Source organism: Anguilla rostrata, chromosome 2 (genome assembly GCF_018555375.3).
Source record: "Anguilla rostrata isolate EN2019 chromosome 2, ASM1855537v3, whole genome shotgun sequence".
In the NCBI taxonomy this organism is placed as follows: Eukaryota; Metazoa; Chordata; class Actinopteri; order Anguilliformes; family Anguillidae; genus Anguilla; species Anguilla rostrata.
The window spans coordinates 65,048,657-65,069,995 of record NC_057934.1 but is presented as its reverse complement, the minus strand read 5'-3'; the positions used below and the strand labels follow the sequence as shown (position 1 = coordinate 65,069,995).

General features: G+C 51.6%; 1 protein-coding gene across 1 annotated transcript in view; it reads left to right on the top strand.

The window, feature by feature from the left end:
* LOC135248609 (microtubule-associated serine/threonine-protein kinase 1-like) overlaps nucleotides 1–21,099 on the top strand; it is a 40,730-nt gene extending 19,631 nt beyond the window's left edge. The window contains exons 3-11 of the mRNA XM_064323433.1: nucleotides 10,763–10,851; nucleotides 11,213–11,288; nucleotides 14,448–14,468; nucleotides 14,919–14,991; nucleotides 18,663–18,823; nucleotides 19,047–19,122; nucleotides 19,668–19,877; nucleotides 20,634–20,789; nucleotides 20,932–21,099. Of these exons, the coding sequence (XP_064179503.1) occupies nucleotides 10,763–10,851; nucleotides 11,213–11,288; nucleotides 14,448–14,468; nucleotides 14,919–14,991; nucleotides 18,663–18,823; nucleotides 19,047–19,122; nucleotides 19,668–19,877; nucleotides 20,634–20,789; nucleotides 20,932–21,099 (1,030 nt within the window). The remainder of the gene's footprint in view (nucleotides 1–10,762; nucleotides 10,852–11,212; nucleotides 11,289–14,447; nucleotides 14,469–14,918; nucleotides 14,992–18,662; nucleotides 18,824–19,046; nucleotides 19,123–19,667; nucleotides 19,878–20,633; nucleotides 20,790–20,931) is intronic.
* Nucleotides 21,100–21,339: the final 240 nt, after the last annotated feature.

The following is a 21,339-nucleotide window of genomic DNA, read 5'->3' as shown; positions in this document are numbered from 1 at the left end:
ACTAGTCAGATTTGTCCATCATCAATACAGTTCTGACCTGTCGACCTCACTGCTCACCACCGTCTCTATCTCCTACGTACACCAAGATCAATGTACTGTCAGTGAATGGTTACACCATCTGTCCCTCTTTGACTGGATGTCAACAACACACACACACGCACACGCAGCCGCTGAAGTGTGTCTCAACTCTCAGGTGTGTCTGTGGAGATGAAGTCATCGCTGAGCTCATTACAGACAGATCCCAGGAGGACGGACATATTTAACAGAGGTAGACGGCTGTATCCAAGTCCCTGACACAAATACTGCCCTCACGCACACATCTTGTTTTGCAAGATCTCGCACTAGATTTTTTAGAACAGGTTTTTGTCCATATTCTTTCAAAATTTATGGGGAATAGCTTATGGAAACTCCAAAACCATTTCCCTATGTTGTGATAAAAAAAAACAGAAAAAAACACCTGCATCATTCATGTATGATTGGTTACAAATCTTTTTTTATACAAACGTGTGACTCATTCAATCTGTTGAGGGCCCCAGAGAGGATTCCTGCAGATTTCCCCGAGTGAGAGTTCGCTAATGCGTTTGTGTATTCAAGTCATCACAGATCTAGGAGTTGTGCTGCGTTAGCGAGCCAAACACACCTAACCCTTACTAATGGTGTGTTTGCTCACTGAAGAGGTTTCTCCCTATCCACTCCTTCAGCCGGAGACCGAAGGCACTGTGTCGGTTCTCTTCAGGGTTCTCTCTGTTTGTTCCCACACACTATATTACATTCAAGCTTCAGAATTTGTAGCAGATGCTCTTACATCTCAGAGCGATTTGTACAGATTAGGTTTTTTTATTTATTTACGGAAACTCAACTGAAGCCATTCGGTTTCGAGCGCCTCGCTCAAGGCCGCGACAGCTGGCGACCTTTGAACCCTTCCGGCCCGGGCCGGTGTTGTCTCAGCTGACGCTGAAGGGCGGACGGAGCCGGTCTGTGTGAGCGCGGTGCGCTGAGGGTTAACGAGCTCCAGGTGCGAGCGGGGCGATGTGTTTATAATGGGAGCTCCCCGGTGTGCTGGGACAGGCTGCGGTGATCTCACAGCACAGAGCGCATGATGCCCGCGCCTCCCCGAGCTGGAAGCAGGGGATCTTCTGCCTCTGTGAAAGGATCCTGGGTTGTTGCTCATGTATGTATGTGTCTGAAGAAATTTCTCCTCTCTCTCTACCATTCCTCTCTTTCCGCTCTCTCTCACTCTCTCTCTCTCTTGCTCTTATTCTTTTCTTTCTGTCTGATTTCCAACCCTTTTCTCTTTGTGCCAGGTCTGTCTCCCACTCTTTTCCGTTTTGAATCATTTGCTTTTGTTCCTTTATTTTTCTCTGTCTCTCCTTTCTTTTTTTTTTTATCGCTGATAGAATTTTACCTCCCCCCATCCCCCCTCTCCTCCACCACCCCTCCCATCTCTCTGAGACTTCAGATCCCCCAACAACCTCCATAACTTCTATTTGTGACTCTCTCAGGCCACATCGCATAGCAACAAGCAGCCACGTGATTGGAGCTTGCCGTATAACCCCCTCCCCCTCCCCCTCCCCCAACTCCAGATTCAGACACTCCCTGCAGTCTGCTCCCAGTCTCAGTCCCTACTCTCCCGCCGCTTGCACACATCTGTATCTTTATCCACTCGTCCAGAAAAAGAAAGGAATCGGGAGGAGGAGCAGCTCTAACTGTAGATTTCAGCGGAAAGTAAAAAAAGAAATGTAAAAAACGAGGGGGGGGGGGGGCTAAAAGCTGACGCGCAGCGTTCACGTGGCTTGCTGGCGTGGGCCTGTGGCCGCGTCTGCACGTGTGCGTCTGCGCCATACGCGCCGTGAGGGAAACCGGGCCACGGGCTCCGCCCCCGCTCCACGCTTCGCGCCCCCGGGGCCAGCACACGGGACGGCCCGCCCGGCTCCCGTAGCAACCTGAGGGAACGTCACATGACGGGAAAGTGCTCCGACGGAGGCGCCCATTAGTGGGCTAATGATCAGAAGGCCTGGTCTCCTGTCTGCCGGGTGACTCAGCATGATGACCGTGACTGGTGACTGCGGTGTCTGGTTCCGTACCCCCCCCCCCCCACCCCATTCCCTCCCCCTCCGCTTCCCTCACACTTCACGGTAGAGCACATTATCCCTATGGACTATGGACACATGCGCATTGACCGCACATGCAGTGCCGTACACACCCTGGCCCACACACCCACTAGGTGACATTTTCAAGATGCTCTTAATTCCCAGCTCCTTGAGAAAATGTTTTTATACATGGTACATCTGCTGCTTTTACATTCACTCATTATTTCCATTTTTCGGCTGCCCCCCCCTTCACCCCCCACCCCACGGTATTGGCTCAGTCCAGCCCATTTAGGCCTTTAGAGTTTTTTTTTTTTTTCTCTTTTACAGAGACAAGGGTCATCTTTCTCTACGCAGTGGTATCATTTTAAAAAGCCATTAGCCAGACGATAAAACTTAATGAGAGTCTGTTTGTTGAACACGATCCCCGGCGATCTTTACGGTGGGCCGGTCTGCAGCGATCATTAACGCGTCTCTGAGGCGTCCTGACCGCCTGCTAATTGTGATCTATTCCACGGACTTTCCCCCTCCTTCCCTTCTCCTTCCGTTCTCCTTCGCCTTCGTCCGCGGGAGACGGACAACGAATGGCGCTCTCTAAGCTTCGCTGCTCCACAAAGCGGGAAAAACCTGAGCCTGAAATGGTGAAGAAATGTTTTTTTTAGAATCTGTGGACAATGAGGCCGGGCCCGCGCGCGTGTGGCTTAATTTCCTCCCATTCATTCTCCCTCTGCTGCAGGGGAAGCCGTGAAGTATAATGAAAAGTGCTGTAGTACGGGGGGTGGGGGGGGGGGGGGGGTGGGCTGGGGGTGCAGGGGACTGTGGAGCTTTTCTGAGGAAGTCATTTCAGTTCTTCAATACAAGCCACTTCATTTGAAAAGTACACGTTTATTCAGAAAGAACATATAATCTCTCTCTTGCTCTCTCTCACACACACTCAAACACACACACACACACACACACACAAGCAATTCACGTTCACACACACAGTTGTGCAGTCATATGTTGGTGTTGGGTGTAGTTTAGGCCTTCCTTAACCGTAGTGCACGTGGAGTGTCCGTCTTCTAGAGTTTGTCCCTTTGTGTGTGCCTGTTGGTTTCCGCCTGTGTGTCTCCAGGTCCTTTCCTTTGCCTTCACCTGTTTATCGGCTCTGTGTCTGTGTGTACGTGTGCGTGTAAGTGTTGGAGATGGGCTGATAGGAAGCTGGCGTATTGATTTCGCCGGGGGCGTTTCTGCTTAGACCGTTTAATTGGGCATCGTGACCTGGATCTGCGCGGGGCGGGAGAGCAACGGCCTCAGAGCAGAAGTGTCACGCTGACACCCTCCCCTCCGGATTCGGCGCTCCCTCGCCCATCACACGGCCTCTCGGTGCCTGGTACGCTCTCTGCTCCCTCAGACCTCCAGCGGAGGAGTCATTTTTCTCACCGCACCCCCCCCCGCAAGCTTGGCCGTTGAGGTGCACGTGAAGTAGTTGGGAACTCTCGTAGTTGAACTCTAGTTGGGGCATCTTAACATGCTGTGGTTATGGAAAATACACAGAGTACGCCTGTCAAATGGAAAAAAACAATTACTGATAGTGAGGATACCAGTCAGTATACTGAAGAGAGCTCACAGCAAAATTCATACTGGTTCTTTGTGTGGCTGTGGTGGTACATGTTGTCCTTGCTCTGTGTGTGGCTGTAGTGTTTGCTGTCCTTGCTCTGTGTGTGAGTGTATGTGCTGTCCTTGCTCTGTGTGTGAGTTTATGTGCTGTCCTTGCTCTGTGTGTGAGTGTATGTGCTGTCCTCGCTCTGTGTGTGAGTGTATGTGCTGTCCTTGCTCTGTGTGTGAGTGTAGTGTGTGCTGTCCTTGCTCTGTGTGTGAGTGTATGAGCTGTCCTTGCTCTGTGTGTGAGTGTATGTGCTGTCCTTGCTCTGTGTGTGAGTGTAGTGCGTGCTGTCCTTGCTCTGTGTGTGAGTGTATGTGCTGTCCTCGCTCTGTGTGTGAGTGTATGTGCTGTTCTCGCTCTGTGTGTGAGTGTATGTGCTGTCCTTGCTCTGTGTGTGAGTGTGTGTGCTGTCCTTGCTCTGTGTGTGAGTGTAGTGCTGTTCTCGCTCTGTGTGTGAGTGTAGTGTGTGCTGTCCTTGCTCTGTGTGTGGTTGTGGTATGTGCTGTCCTTGCTCTGTGTGTGACTGTAGTGTGTGCTGTCCTTGCTCTGTGTGAGTGTATGTGCTGTCCTTGCTCTGTGTGTGAGTGTGTGTGCTGTCCTTGCTCTGTGTGGAGTGTATGTGCTGTCCTTGCTCTGTGTGTGAGTGTATGTGCTGTCCTTGCTCTGTGTGTGTGGCTGTAGTGTATGCTGTCCTTGCTCTGTGTGTGAGTGTATGTGCTGTCCTTGCTCTGTGTGTGAGTGTATGTGCTGTCCTTGCTCTGTGTGTGAGTGTACATGCTGTCCTTGCTCTGTGTGTGAGTGTATGTGCTGTCCTTGCTCTGTGTGTGAGTGTACATGCTGTCCTTGCTCTGTGTGTGAGTGTATGTGCTGTCCTCGCTCTGTGTGTGAGTGTATGTGCTGTCCTCGCTCTGTGTGTGAGTGCATGTGCTGTCTTTGCTCTGTGTGTGAGTGCATGTGCTGTCCTCGCTCTGTGTGTGACTGTAGTGCGTGCTGTCCTTGCTCTGTGTGTGAGTGTATGTGCTGTCCTCGCTCTGTGTGTGAGTGTATGTGCTGTCCTCGCTCTGTGTGTGAGTGTATGTGCTGTCCTTGCTCTGTGTGTGAGTGTATGTGCTGTCCTTGCTCTGTGTGTGAGTGTATGTGCTGTCCTTGCTCTGTGTGTGAGTGTATGTGCTGTCCTTGCTCTGTGTGTGAGTGTATGTGCTGTCCTTGCTCTGTGTGTGAGTGTATGTGCTGTCCTCGCTCTGTGTGTGAGTGTATGTGCTGTCCTTGCTCTGTGTGTGAGTGTATGTGCTGTCCTCGCTCTGTGTGTGAGTGTATGTGCTGTCCTCGCTCTGTGTGTGAGTGTATGTGCTGTCCTCGCTCTGTGTGTGAGTGTATGTGCTGTCCTTGCTCTGTGTGTGAGTGTATGTGCTGTCCTCGCTCTGTGTGTGAGTGTATGTGCTGTCCTTGCTCTGTGTGTGAGTGTATGTGCTGTCCTCGCTCTGTGTGTGAGTGTATGTGCTGTCCTCGCTCTGTGTGGTTGTTGTTGTGCATGGCGTGCTGTGCTGTGGAGTGTGGATGAGGGATGGATTTAAAGGTAAAGGGCAGGGCTCACGCCTCACTGCTCGGCTGCAGGAAGATAATTGCTCATTACGTTCAGGCACGACTCATTACCGCTGTGGCGCAGACTTGACTCGTGACCTGAGCGCCCCCAGACCGGTCCGTGCTGGGAGGCCAGGGGCCCGCAGTGACTGAAGGGAGAGGACAGAGGAGGGGAGGCGCCATGGCTACTGGTAGCATCAGAAGCACCCCGAAAACCAGAGCCATTCGCTCCCACCAGTTATACACTGAGAGAGAGAGGGGGGGGGAGAGAGAGAGAGAGTGAGAGAGAGAGGGGGGAGAGAGAGAGAGAGAGGGGGGGGAGAGGGGAGACAGAGAGAGAGAGAGAGAGAGGGGGGGGGGAGGGAGAGGTGGCACGGAGAGGAGGAGGGGCTAGAGGTTAGAGGAGCTTAGGTGGGACGGCACAGAGTGATCGAGGATAGAGACAGAGGTTAGAGGTAGAGAGTCAGAGGGTGAGCAGAGAGAGTGAGCAGAGAGACAGAGAGAGTGAGAGAGAGAGACAGAGAGAGGTGTTTACAGTCCCCAGCGTGTGAGGGCTGGGTAAAAATAGGCGGGTGTGAATGCGTTGGCACGGCGCGGTTCCCCTCGCCCGGCCTGCTGTGGCGAGGGCTCTTGGCTCTTCAGACGGAGCCTTCAGCGCGTGACCTTTCGGCTCGATCGTCTCCGCCGTCGATAGAGCTCGGCGTCTTTTAACCGGCCTTTCAGCGGCGGCTCTGCCCAAGCGGCTCTTTGTCTTTCCGGAGTACGGTGGCCCAGCAGCTCAGACACCGCTGGAAGGGCAGCGTTGATGCTCACCGATCTGAATGATCTTGGCTGGCTGACGGGAGGGTTGTGAGCGGCCTCCGCTGCGTCTGCGTGTTTTTATTTTTTATCTTTCCTTTGCGAGCAGCGGGAAGCGAGTAGCGACAGATGCGCGCGGCGGCGGCGGGGCTCATTAGCGACGCTCGCGTGCGCCGCGTTCCGCGCGGCTGTGTGTGCGTCGCCGGCGTCAGAGCGGCTCGTGATTTACGGCGCCCCCTCAGACGGAGCGGAGGGACTGTCATCCGCGCGCGACTCTGAGCCGAAGGGACGGGGGGGGCGGGAGGGCGGGGCGCCGACCACGACGCACAGGATCGCCCTCGCGCTCGCTGAGCCCACCGCACACACCGCACACACCGCACACGCTGCTGGATCAGCTCAGCGCCCGCACTCCTCCCTTCTCTCTCTCTCTCCCTCTCTCTCTCTCTTCCCCTCTCTCTCTCTCCTTCTCTCTCTCTCTCCCTCTCTCTCCTCATCCTCATCCTCATCCTCCTTTCTCAGATTTTTAAGCTCTTGGTGTCACAGATTTACGGGGAGAGACTTAGCTTTCGTATCTGCCGTCAACGCAAACATTCTTTTCCAGGCTGGCCTTTATTTTTATGAAAAAACGGCGTGTTTATTTCCTTTTTTTATCACGCTTGGTTGTGATAACGCGTCGTTCGTGAGGAGCTGATGGAGACTCTCAGCACTGCTTGCACAGATTCCTCTTCAGCTGGGCATAGAGTCTTTATGGCTCTCATCTGGCTTGCTTCTCTTCCTCTGCGGTTCAGTGTGTAATTACCCAACTGCCCCAGTGCAGAGAGATAAGGGTGAGGAGGGTGGGGGGAAGAGACCGAGAGGACAGGGAAAGAGAGACATTGCCAAATAAGACTTGATTGCATTTGGAAATTATGTGTATTATATTTCGTGCCTAGCATTTATTGGCAGATGACCAATGAGCATTTGTTCCATTTCAGTCATTTTGTAATATTATAATATTTATGCAGAAAATTATTTATTTATTATCTCCCAGAGCATAACAGGTCAAAGGAGAGAAGCAGAATATTGGAGATAATGGTATATATATATATATATATATATATAGAGAGAGAGAGAGAGAGAGAGAGAGAGAGAGAGAGAGAGAGAGGAACACAGCTGTGCAGATTTCTCCTGTTTGAGGCTCAGAGAGCATTAGTGGGATCATTACCTGACCTGAATCAGCCTGCATGTCACACATTTAAAAGACTAATGCATTCCCTTTAAATATTTAAATATGCTACATTTTTTTGCATTCATAAATGGAATCTCTGTCCAGCTGATGTTAGTTCTGCTTAAGCTCTGGTCACGGCCTAGCGACAGATCTCTGTAATGCATTTATTTGTTCGCCTGCTGTCTGAGTTTACTATTGTGTTACTTTAATCCAAAAGAGTTGAAAATGTTTTTTCATTGATCATTTTTAACTGTTCCTATAAATACTTACTGTATGTATGTTGTCAGGGCAGACCCTGAGTATGGAATAACTATAAATTAAATTGTTTTTGCTGGAAAGGTCTTTATTGTTCAAATGAAATGTGATTTTCACTTGGACAGGGATGGTGTTCACATGCAGTTGTTATTTGTTTTGGAGTCAAGGTGAAACAAAATAAAGTCCAGTTTTTGTCTAAAGGCTGGCAACTTTATACTTGCAAAGTAACTGCCTAAAGACCATTTTCTTTGTAGATGCGGACAGTCTTGTATGGCATAACATGACATAAACAGAACAACATAACACCACATGTTATGACGAGAACAGGCCGTTCAGCCAAACAATGCTTGCCATTTTCCTGACCAAATTGGCATCTTTATTGTGGAAAGAGAACCCTTAAAACCACTGACATTACACTGTCATTTAAAATAAAAACCCATCAAAAGGCCGCTGGGTTTATAGTACAGGTGCAATGAAACCATCTGAAGAACACTAGTTTTATACAGAGAGTGTGCACAGAGAGCTGCCCATAGCCCCCAGATTTATAGATTCAAAGAGAACTTCTGCAGACTGCAGGCTTCATATTTACGCGCAAATGACCTGTCAGAAGCACAGGTGTCAGACTCCCGGAGGGCCGCAGCCCCCCAACCCCCCCCCCCCCCCACCCCACCCCGGCTTTTTGGGGCGTTCTCGGCACAAGCGTTTCATTTCAAGTCATCGCTTAGCTACGGAATCCGCACGCCCTGTTCTTTAAAAGGCCTTAATTGGCAGGAAACCACAAAAAAAAACTCACGGACGCCGCGGGCCCCCCCTTGGGATTCGGCTGGAAACACCCCCGGTCTAAAGGTTAGCGCATGCGAAGGGAAGCTCCGCAGACCGCCCCGGTTTATACAGCGAGAACAAAGAGGCTGTATGAGGGCTGCCAGCGGTATAAGAGCAAAGGGTCTGTTTGTGTAAGGGGACCCTCTGAGCCTCTGAGCCAAACAAAGGCTGGCAGTTTTCCCCCAGCGCTCCGGAGAGCAGGGACCACGGTGTCTCAGAGTCTCTGCTTTTGTCTTTTGGTCTCAACACTGTGAATGAAAGCGAAGGTGTCAGGAGAGCAGGTTTCAGCTTGCAGCTGTCTTATTTCCATACGAGGGCTTATTTTTGGTCATACATTTTTTACGCTCATTATATATTCTTGTGTCATGTTGTTCGCTAATGGTCGAATTCCCATGAGGATGCAGCTCTTAGTTTTGCACTCCTGTTATTGTCAGGGGAAAACATTTAAATGACTCGAGTTCAGCTCCGCCCAAGCTGATCTTTTGTGATATGCAGTGTCTGTGTGTGTGTGTGTATGTGTGTGTGAGTGTGTGCATCTGTGGTTTGTGTGTCGATGTGTCTTTGTGCATATGTGTGTCTATGTATGTGAGTACGTGTGTGCACATCTGTTTGTACTGTGTCTGTTTTGTGCCTAACACAAGACATCAGTGCTGAGGTTTGCGTAATGAGGAGCGGGGGTTATGTCTCTAATGCGTTCTTGCCTGGTGCTGACTGGCGGGCCCCAGACAGATGCACCCAGACAGCCCCACGCTGGAGCTGCGCGCTGAGGCCAGGTTTTATGGCTGCAGCGCGGGCCCGGCCACCCATCCAGGCCCAGACTCACGCCCGTCTGACTGCGGCCTCACGGGACGAGCCTGGTGGGCTCGCTGGATCAGTACGCCCTCCGTCAGAGACGGGGGGACGGGGACTGGGACGCGAAAAGCTGCCGTTCGTTCACTGCGCGCTTCCCTTCGCCTCAGAGTTCGGCTGCACTGTCCACAGCTCGAAAAACAGACCAGAGCTGCCAGCTGCTGTAATCCATTCATTGCATGTTAATATCGGTGGGTTTTGAGGTTGTGAGGGAGTCTGTGGTGGAATAGTCAGGTGTTCTGAGGGTTGTGTACGTTGTCTCACGTAGCCACCTGGACTTCACGATTGGGTCCTGTCGGTGGTTGGCTGACTGGACACAATCGCCTGTGATGTCATGTGGCAGAGAGCCGTCACGTGTCACAGTTCTGTAATCGCCTGATAGGTTGGAATTTCCCTGGACCAAGGCCAGCACTCTCACGCTGCATTGTTAGGCTGAATGGAGAGACGTGTAATTGGAATAATAATTATATCATTCAGGTCTAGAATGTCCAAACCGTTTGATTTTTTTCAGTAATCCATATTTAGCTATGTAAAATCTATTATCTGAAAATAACAGAATATATGCCACCAAATATGCAGGATGGCGTCCATGTTGAGGTTGTTGTGCACCTGAGTGCCACACCGATAGGAACCTCCCAGGTCCAGTGGTGCTCGCGGTACAGTGTGAAGGTTTTGTGTCTTTAGCGAGGAGCTAATCTTGCCTTGTGAGCTGTGGTACGTTACGTGGGTGCAGTGATTTCATATGTCAGCCATCATCAGTCCTGAGGGACACTCGGCTGCAGCGTGCCGTATGAGGGAAGGGCCATGCAGAGTGAGCTTCACTGCAAAAGACAAACAATAAGTCAAATATTTAATAAGTCTTATAGTTAGACTTAATGTTTTATTTCTGTTACTTTTTTTTGCTAAATAAGACAAAAAGGTTGCCAATGAGGAGATAGTTGATTTCTAGATTTGCCAGTGGTATAAGACAATTTCACTGCACGACGTAACATACAACAAGTTAATGCTTTGTACATGAGAGAAATCAGATTTGAAGTCTCTTTATGAGACTAAAATGCTTGTGGAGGCAGAGCTGTTTCACAGTGGTGGCAGAGAGGTCCTTGGTCCTGCTGCAGGGTGTGAGTGACAGGTGTGTTCTTGCGCTTGGGGAACGTTAGTTAGCCTCAGGAGGGCTCAGCTGTCCCTGGTTTACTCGTCACAGCTTGTCATTGTTCTTACTCTCCCATTTTCCCATTTTTGAAAGGGGTCTGGTCAGGATTTACAGCTGGGAAAGTGGAAATTCATTTTCACTGGGGCATTCCAGCTGGGCTCATGTGACTCCCTGCACACGTACGCGTACACACGCACGCACACACACACGCACACACACGCAGACACACACACATACACACACACACACGCAGACACACATTACTAAAGATATGTCATTGTGTAAGGAGAGTGAGACTGGTGTAAGTTGCGGTTCATATATATAGCATACAGTTCACTGCTGAAAACCTGTGTGCTTTGTATTGACAGCTGCCGCACAAGTAACAGGAAGAGCCTGATCTTGACGAGCACCTCCCCCACCCTGCCACGCCCACATTCACCACTTCCGGGTCACATCGGTGAGTACAGTATCATAGTGTAACTGTGGTTATTTCTGACTGAAGCCCTGCGAAATAACAAGATCTCGCAGCTGAGTATTAACTTGGCAGACAACGTTCCTGCCATTTCAATTAGGCGTTCATCAAGATGGAGTTGTTTCATGTAGACCAACTCACTGATATATGGGCTTAGGAATAGTCTTCATATGTTTTTTTGTGTCTTTTGCACATTCTATGTGGCGCGTCTGAAACATGGCGGACGCGTGTACACCTTTCTCAGATGCTGTATATACCTGTTTTTGTAATGGTTGTCATGTATTTCACCCTGCCATTTATCATTGAACCCCCTACCCCCCCATCTGACATCTCTGTGTGCTTGCAGGGAGCAGCCCTCTGGACAGCCCCCGAAATTTCTCCCCCAGCACCCCAGCGCACTTCTCTTTCGCCTCGTCCAGAAGGTACGTCCCACAGTGCCTGAGAGAGAGCTGCCCCGCCCCCCCTCACTGCACTTTTCCGGCTTCCACCTCAAAAATCCAGGCTCACACATCCCAGCCCTGCCCCGATGATGTCCGTCCGGGAGGGCTACATCGCTTAAAATTGTAACCGGAAGGTTGCAGGGTCACATCGCAGATGGGGGGACTGCCGCTCTGTACAGGGCACTTAACCCAGACAGCGCCCAGTCGTTTTACCAGCCAACGTGTAAAACCTGTGTGCTCTGCGACTGCCGAGCAAACACTGCGTGCGCTGTGACCTGGTCCCATCAGCCCTACAGCGCTACAGCTGCACACAGAGCCCGGTCACACAGACACACACACACAGACACGCACACAGAGACACACACACAGACACGCACACAGACACACACACAGAGACACACACACAGACACGCACACAGACACACACACAGAGACACACACACAGACACGCACACAGACACACACACAGAGACACACACACAGACACGCACACAGACACACACACACAGACACACACACAGACACGCACACAGACACACACACACAGACACGCACACACAGAGCCCGGTCACACAGACACACACACACACACACACAGACACACACACAGAGACACGCGTGCACAGACACACACACACAGACACACACACACAGACACGCGCACACAGACACGTACACACAGACACACGCACAGAGCCCGCCGCACCGGCTGCTCACACAGACACACACACACAGACACGCGCACACAGACACGCACACACAGACACGCGCACACAGACACGCGCGCACAGACACGCACACGCAGACGCGAGGGGAAAGGACCGCGAGTCTTTTACGGTAACCGTAATGGAGACGCTGGGGTCTCCGCGGTCGCCTCCAGCCGGTCTGAAGTATTAAACAATCGGGTGGGCGTGTGAGTCACTGCGGCGCTCTGCGGCAGCGGGCGGCCATTCGGGCTCCTTACGGACCCCGGCCGAGCCCGAGCCGAACCGCCGGCGTCTGCGGGGGTTTTATTTGGGGACGGTGATCTCGTTTTAGTCCGGTTTGTTTTTTTATCTGCGCAGCGGGAGAACGGTCTCAGATGGAGCGGTCAGGGAGGCGGAGCCGTTGTTCACGCCGAGGCGAGCGATTGGGGCCAGCGTGTCCGTGCTCTGTCACTTTTTTGGGCCCGGCGACGTGACAGAGACACAGATGGATGGAGAACTGGGTGGCGGGGGGACTGTCACAAAACGAACATATTTCTCGATTCGCTCGGCACGGGAGTCTGCCTGCCTGCAGTAGGAGTAGGGCTCATGGAAGGGTTGAGATAGGGAAAGCGGAACAATATCACTCTCTCTCCCACTCTGTCTCTCTCTCACTCTCTCTCCTCCCCTCTCTGTCGTCTCTCTCCAGCTTATGATATAGCTCATCTTACACTGTTCGCTGTTCTGGACCTGTCTAATAAATGTGACATGCTGACATAATTTTCAGGAGTGAGTTCCGCAAGGGAGACTCCTGAATATCTCATACGCTCGAGAATGATGGCCACACTTTCATATTCCTCAGTCTCTAATGCAATATCCATTTACAAACGACTGTGGAACATCTGAATGTCGAATCGCAGCCTGTAGGCATTACACATATTTTCCACTGCATGGTTTCCCAGTCTCACGTCAGGCCTGTGGTAGGTCTTAGGTACCACGCCTTTCTAACAACAAGGGGGGAAAAAACACATAACTAATTCTAAAGAAAATAGCAAATTATTTGACCTGATTTTCCTTATATTTTGAAACCGGTTCGTATATTTAATCCATAATACGCAAATACAGCTTTACAATAAGACATGGTCATTCAGAACAGCGAATTACGGGGAAGAAAGGGGTCGAGAAATGTTCTCTGTTTAGACTGAAGTGCCTCAACAATGTTAGAGGCTCTCTGCAAGTGTGCACTTATTCATGTGATGACAGGTGGTACGTTGTTTAAAAATAAGTATAAAGGACACGAAACACACACACGTACTCTTCTGTTCTGTCTAATTTAAGGCCTTCACATTAACACGTATAATAACAAACAAAGAACAGTCACTGCATGATTGTCTGCCATTTAAAAGGGACGTGTAGGCGACGGAGCTCGGCTCGTTTCTGGGAGCCGAGGACAGCAGCCGGTGGGGGTGTACAGTACATGGTGTGCTTTCCTCCTAGCGGGAAGCCTCAGCTTTCCCAGCCTCCCCGTCTTCTGGGCTCCGTCTTCACACCTGCTGCAGAGGCCGGCTGCGTTGGGCCGAGGTCAGACCGGGGCGAGAGTCCTCCGCTCTGACCGTGCGAAATAAATCTCTGTTCTCTGTCCTCGATGTTAACCCTGTGTGTCTCTCCCGAGCAGCCGTGGGCACAGAGCGGACAGGTAACGCTGAAGCCAGCGCTCTGTGTTTGGAGTGGTCTGTCTGTGTTTATTGTGTATTTGTTTATTTAAAGGGTCCCCATTAGCTGACGCCATGGCAATCAGCTACTCTTCCTGGGGTCCACACCTGACATACTGCACACTACCGTACACTACCTGACATACTGTACACTACCGTACACTACCTGACATACTGCACACTACCGTACACTACCTGACATACTGTACACTACCATACACTGCCTGACATACTGCACACTACCGTACACTACCTGACATACTGTACACTACCGTACACTACCTGACATACTGTACACTACCGTACACTGCCTGACATACTGTACATTACCGTAACACTACCTGACATACTGCACACTACCGTACACTACCTGACATACTGTACACTACCGTACACTACCTGACATACTGTACACTACCGTACACTACCTGACATACTGTACACTACCGTACACTGCCTGACATACTGCACACTACCGTACACTACCTGACGTACTGTACACTACCGTACACTACCTGACATACTGTACACTACCGTACACTACCTGACATACTGTACACTACCGTACACTGCCTGACATACTGCACACTACCGTACACTACCTGACGTACTGTACACTACCGTACACTACCTGACATACTGTACACATACCGTGTCACTGTGGCGAGGGGGGAGGGGCGAGTGAGAGTCCTCCCCTTTGAGGGTGCGAAATCTCGATATTAACCCTGTGTGTCTCTCCCAAGCAGCCATGGGCACAGAGCAGACAGGTAACGACGCAGCGCGCGCTCTGTGTTTGGAGTGTCCGTAGGGGGGGGGGAGTTACTGTACTGCATCACGTGGCGTCGCTGTCCTCATCCGCGTGCCATCCTCCGCTGTCCGCAGTGTTTCTTGGCGTGCCAGCACCTCGCCGCATCCCAGATTCCTGTCGACTGTTCTCATTCGTTCGATTCGTTTGACTGTTCGATTAGGCTGCGGTCATGTGACCCGTGCGTCCGTCCGTCCGTCCGTCCGGCTCTGTTTTTTGAGTGTCGACGCCGCGGTGCCTCCGTCGAGTGTTGGCGTCCGCTCGGTTTTGTGTGGAGGGAGAGACGGGAGTGCCGCTGAAAAAAAAAAAACGTGGCGGAAATCGTCGCTAAGGCAACCCCTCCCCCGCTCCAGTGGGAAAGAAGGGTGGCGGTTCGCCTGGGGCTGATGTGCTGCGCTGTTTCTCCCTGCAGGGCCGACGGGAGGAGATGGTCTCTGGCCTCGCTGCCCTCCTCTGGCTATGGGACCAACACGCCCAGCTCAACGGTACTACTGCCCCCATGATGCACCTCTCACACAAGCGCAAGTCTCTCTCTGTCCCTGTGTCTGTCTCTGTCTCTGTCTCTCTCCCAAACTCTCAATCTCTCTCTCTCTCTATCTCTCTCTAAACTGATACACACAGATCCTGTCAATGTGACTGTCTCTGTCTCTCTCTCAAACTCTAAATCTGTCAATCTCTCTCTATATTTCTCACCCCCCCCTTCTCTACACTGATACACAGACACTTCCTGTTCCTGTGATGGAGACAGGCTGATCTCCATCCAGTGGCCTTTTTTACAGCAGGCATCATCTGCTGCTTCCTGTGAACCACACTCTTTTTGGGAATGTTGCATGCGGACCAAACATTTTACACACTGCTTATCAAACGACGCATAGATAACATGTGGCGTATGCTTCTGTAAACAAAGCAGATGCTTTTCCTAATGCATGAATATTATTTATTGTTATTCTTAGTGGGAGGTCAGCTGAGACTGTGCAGAATCAGATGTGATTGCAATGCTTGATGCATCTGAATATATGTATTTTTTCAAAGAACCAAAACTATGCCTAGCCCAGTAGCACGCAGGGATGGTACCTTTCATTAAGACAGGACACCGTGCAGTTGGCAGGGATTGCGCTGGAAATGATGTTGTGTTGTTTAGCCTGTCTCTCAGGTGACAACCGAACTCAGATGTGAGCGCACCACTGTGGGGGCTGGGCATTGTGGGCGACGTGCTGCTCTGCCTGTGATTGGTCGGTCCGGCCAGTGAGGAGCTTTGCTACGCTACTGATTAGCACAGCGGCGTGCAGGATAACTCATGATGATGAGATGCGTCTGATCAAATCTGTTCACAGTGACATTTGAGTATATTAATTAGGGGGGAAAAAAAAGCCATTTTTAAAAATTCAGGTTAATCAGAGTAAATTTGCATATATTTGCATGTCCGTTTGAGCCGTGCCATTGGTTGTTTCGTTCTGCTGCTCGCTGTGACTGTTATCCCTGGCCATATACATGCGCACATTGGACACGGGAACACAGTCGTTCCACTTCTTTCCTCGTTCTGGGAAACTCCGTCATACGTGCAAAAAAATTGGGAAAGGAAATGTTGCGATGGGAGACATTGCAGTACATGCTACTGTAAATAGAACTAAAAATATTGGTTTATGTATATATATATATATATATATATTCCTGTTATTCTGTAATGGCTGAGGGACTGGGCTTGTAGCTCTTAGACTGTAGGTGGCATTCCTGGGCAGGTCGCTGGCATGCTACCCTTCACCAAAGTACTTAACCTGAACCACTTCAGTAAAACATATCCATCTGCATAAAAGGATTGTGTATAAAGGGTTTAGGCTGCGTGAGTCGCTCCGGACGAGAGCGTCTGACAAACGGCTGAAATGTCGTGTAAACGTATCGTCAGCAGACGGCCTGTCCTTCCTCAAAGGGCCGGGCGATGGGAAATAAATCCCCTCAGCCTGCGCCCGTGACCACTCTGCCGCACTCGGCATGAATGCCCCTCTTCCTCTGAGCCTCCCGGGCACCAAACCCCCCCGCCCCCCCCACCCCGCGCAGATTACCGCAGGGCTAGCGGCCGCTGTCAGAGGCGGCGGGGGGTTGGGGGGTGGGGGGTTGTGGGGGGGTGGCGGGGGCGGGAGGAAAAACATGAACCGAGAGAGGCAGAAAGCGCACTCTCTGCATTATGCATACTGTGCCAGCTGTATTCTGCAAACTGGCTCAATTAAAATCAAACATAAAAAGAGATAATTGGTCTTACACGGGCAAACGTGATGTCGGTTAAAACAGAAGCCTGATCGGCGGTCGCCTCCCAGCATGCCGTTTCTCAGCCCGAGGACGGCGTGGGGGTGGGGGGGGTCGCGGTCTGCAGCGGGCCGGCCCGGCTCTGATTTCGGCGGCTGTGGAGAGCGGGGGCCTCGGCTGGGCCCCGTCCCGTTCCAGAGCGGCGGCTCTGATGCGGCTCATTACACGCTCGATTGGCCGCTGCGGGGTCCGCACCGCGCGTGCGCGGAGGGGGGCGTGGCCGAGCGGGAGAGAGGGGGGAGAGAGAAGTGCCTGGAAAGAGAGAGAGATGAGGATGATTGATTCAAAGGAGATTCACTCTTTTACCAGCGCGGCCCCTCTGCTTCCCCGATGCTGCTGTTCTTAATTGTTTAATTGATGCTTTAATTGTGATTGACGGAGCCATTAGTGGCTGCTGGCAGTCTGAGTGATTTTTTATTTTTTTTGAAAGGGGGGGGAGGTCTGAAAGTGAGTGAGGGCAGGCGTTGAATTTCCTAATGGATGTGAAAGAGATGGCTGTTGAATGTCCCAAAACCCTCCGTTCATTAGTTTGAAGTTGACTCAAGGTGGTTTTCTTTCAGCAGGGCTGAGTGGAATCTTCCAGTGAGTTGTATTTAAGAGGAAGTTGAGTGCATCCATCAGAATGCTGGAGGGAACCCTGGGAGCAGCTGTAGTTTTAATGCCAGTCCGGAGTCCCTCCGTCTTTCAAATAAAAAACCGTTGGGTGTTGTTGTTTGAATAGGTCATGTTTTTAAAGTGGCATTAAGCATCTAGAAGCACGAGTGCCTCAGCCAGTTAAGTGTGTTCCCTGTGAGAGACGAGATAGTGCTTGTTTCAGTCTGGGCTGTGCCATTAGCTGACTATGACTGAGCCCAAATCAGTGGGGCACAGTCGGCCCCATCCTGCTGGTTTAGGCTGGTCTTATGTCCCCCAGGGTTGCTCCGGAGTAATAGACAGTTACACACATGAGCCTAGAGGCTAGCGATTAGCTACAGGTCTATGGGGGAGGCTGTTGGTTCATAAGTATCGTCTAGCTCAGTGGTAACCAACCCTGTTCCTGGAGATCTACCATCCTGTAGGTTTTCATTCTAACCCTAACAAAGCACACCGTCTTCAACAGCTAGATATCTTGTTGAGCTGCTAATTAGTAGAGTCAGGTGTGCCAAATTAGGGTTGAAATGAAAACCTACAGGATGGTAGATCTCCAGGAGCAGGGTTGGTTACCACTGCTCTAGCTATTCACTAGGTGCTTGCGCAGTTGTCATGAGGAAGAGATGCCCCTCCTGTGTGCAGTGCTCTCTTTCCATTAGTACAGAGTGTGGTCTGTGGTCGCAGTGACCTGTGTGGGTGTGGGTGATACTGTGGGTTTGTGTGAGAATGTTGCAATTGCAGATTCCATAATGGGGAAGCCTGTGTGAAGAATGCATCTAGAAGCTCTGTGAGCAGTCAAGGTTTCTCATGACATTTTCTTTACTCCTTCTCTCTCCCCCTTTTACTTACATGCTACTTTTCTTTATTTCCTCCGTCTCTTGTCACCTCTGTCCCTCATTCCTCCCCCACGTTCTTTCCTTCGCTCTCTTCCTGTCCTTTGTTGTCCTCCCACCCACTCCTGTCCTCTGCCTCTGTCTCTCCTCCCCTCATTTCGTTTCTTCCCTCCCCTCCTTTTTCACTCTCCTTCCCCCATCTGTTTGCTCTCACAACCCCTCCCTCTCTCATCCACACCCCTCCCTCCATCTCTCCCCTCTTGCCTCCCCCTCTCCTCCTGCTCCCCCTCCATCTCTCCCCTCCCGCCTCTCCCTCTCCTCCTGCTCCCTCTCCATCTCCCCCCTCCCACCTCTCCCTCTCCCCTGCACCCCTCCCTCCCCCGGCCTCTCAGTCCTCCAGCTCCTCCCAGGAGCGACTGCACCAGCTGCCCTTCCAGCCGACCCTGGATGAGCTGCACTTCCTGTCCAAGCACTTCGGCAGCACGGAGAGCATCACTGACGATGACGGGGGCCGGCGTTCCCCCCACGTCCGGCCCCGATCCCGCAGCCTGAGGTCAGTTCCACAGAGGCCCCGCCCACAAACCCAGCTGGCACCTCCCTCCTAATTTCTGCATCTCTTTATAACTCTGATAGCACTGAGTTAAAGGGCCTGGTGATTGGAGCAGCTGGTTAGTTTGGATTCCTGATTGGTTGGTTATTGCACTGTAAGAGGCAGTGGGCCTCGACTCCCTGTCGCTCAGAAATGCAGAATTGACTCTCTCTCTCTCTCCCTCTAGCCCGGGGCGCTCGCCTTCGTGCTATGACAACGAAATAGTCATGATGAACCATGTCTACAAGGAACGCTTCCCTAAGGTCAGACATCCACATAATGCGCATGCACACACTCACGCCTGCTCGGCCACCAGCTGCCTTGTTGACTTATCACTCGATTTCACAGCATTTTCCTTCTGGGTCACCCAGCGCAAACCTATAATCACTCCTTTCTGTATGTGATCCCTACTCCTCTGAACAAAGACCAAAACCAACTTCACACCAGCACTTCATGTGGATTTTCTTTTTGCCTAAAGATACTTTCTGGTAGTCACTTTGGAACAAAATCAAGTAGCAACAAGCATAAATGAACATAGATTGATTCTGGGTTGCATAGCTTGCATGGCTGATGTAACTCCACAATTACAATGTGACAGAGCTGCAAGCATAAATATAAACAGAATTACACCCCAGTCAGCCTGGCCCAACCCCTCTAGATTCCATAACGCTCAAAGCTGATTGCTAATATACCCCCCCAAGCCCCGCCCCGCCCCACCCCGGCCCTGCCCCGCCTCAACCTCACCGCAGCCCCGAGGGTAACGTTGGCCCCGCTGTCCCCGCTGGGCCCCGTCCGGCCTCTCCCCCAGGCCACCGCCCAGATGGAGGAGCGCCTGGCCGACTTCATCCAGCGCTACTCGCCCGAGAGCGTGCTCCCGCTGGCCGACGGCGTGCTCAGCTTCATCCACCACCAGATCGCCGAGCTGTCGCGCGACTGCCTGGCCAAGGCGCGGGACGAGCTCATCACCACCGTCTACTTCTTCGAGCTGCAGGAGAACCTGGAGAAACTCCTCAACGACGTGAGTGAGCCCCCCCCCCGCCCCGCCCCGCCCGACCTCTGCCCCTGACGGCCGCTCCCTGATTGGACGGGGTGGTCTGGAGCGCTGCCCCTGCCGCAGCCTGTCTGGGCCTCTTTGCTTTGTAAATCAGGCGTGGTTATTGGTTTAGCTTTCATTTGGTTGAGTTGAGTTTGCTTTGTGATTTTTTGACTCCCGTATGACCGTGTTTGGTTGGACCGTTGTTTTCAGAGCCGTGTGTTAATTGGATTTTATTGAGGCGGGTTTCATTCGAGCCGATTCGATTAAGGGCCAAGTTGACATAGTTTATTGGTAGTTTAGCAGTGCAGCTGCATGTAGTGTCTCAAATATGTTTGCCATATTGCTCAAAGGCTGAATTAGCTCCAGATGAATGGTATGTTAGCAGTGCACTTTCAAAACAGATAAAAATAGATTGACATTAGTAACAGAAGGAAAATACACAGATGGATGTTTGTAATTGCCGTGACATAACCAGATCTTTATATAAAGAGTTTGGCATGGTTTGATTGCATCTGTAGGTTTTGCTTGGTCTTTTGGTCTTCTGGGATTTGGGTTTGTTTTCCAAGTGAATAAATCAGTCCTCTCTCTGTTTCCTTCTCCCTCTCTCTCTCTCTCTCTCTCGCTCTCTCTCTCTTTCCTTCTCTCTCCTCCTCTCTCCCTCTCTCTCTCTTGTTCTCGTTCTCTCTCTCTCTCTCTCTCTCTCTCTCTCTCTCTCTCTCTCTCTCTCTCCTCTCCCAGGCTTATGAGCGTAGTGAGAGCTCAGAGGTGGCCTTCGTGACCGAGCTCGTGAAGAAGCTCCTGATCATCATCTCCCGCCCGGCCAGGCTTCTGGAGTGTCTGGTGAGACGGCCGCTCGTCCCTTTGGACCCTCGGGCCGCCGGTCCCTCGCTCTCCGTTCGAAGACCGAAGGCCCAAACGCGCCCTGCGAACGTGTCGCTCCCCCCCCCCTCCCCCCGGACATCAGTCAGAGCGACGTGTGCCGGTGCACTTCCTGTCCTGATGCGAGCGGCTCAGCCAGGCGTCGCTCATCCCTCAGGTCCCTAGCGTCACCCCCGCTCGGGGAGGCGAGCTGTCCCAGCGTCGACACGCGCAGGGCGGAGTGACGGCCAAACTCAAAGGGGATAGACAGAGGAGCCGCAGTCCTCTCACCGTCACTAATCCCTCCTCAGACTGCGCGCTCTGTAAACACCACCGGGCCTTCTGACTTAACACAGCACTGGGCAGCAGTGTATGTAATGCTTAGGGAGCCGAGCTCGTAATGGAGAGGTTCCCAGGTGGGGTATTGCCGTTGAGGAAGGTACTTAACCCGAATTGTTTCTCCGTGAGGGTATTTACTGAGGCGTGAGTAAGCTGCTCTCGTCTGTTTAACACCTGAATGTAAATCTGCCGGAGGAGATGTGCATGTGAAACGGCTGTCGAGGCAGGTCAGACGCACAGGTGCCCT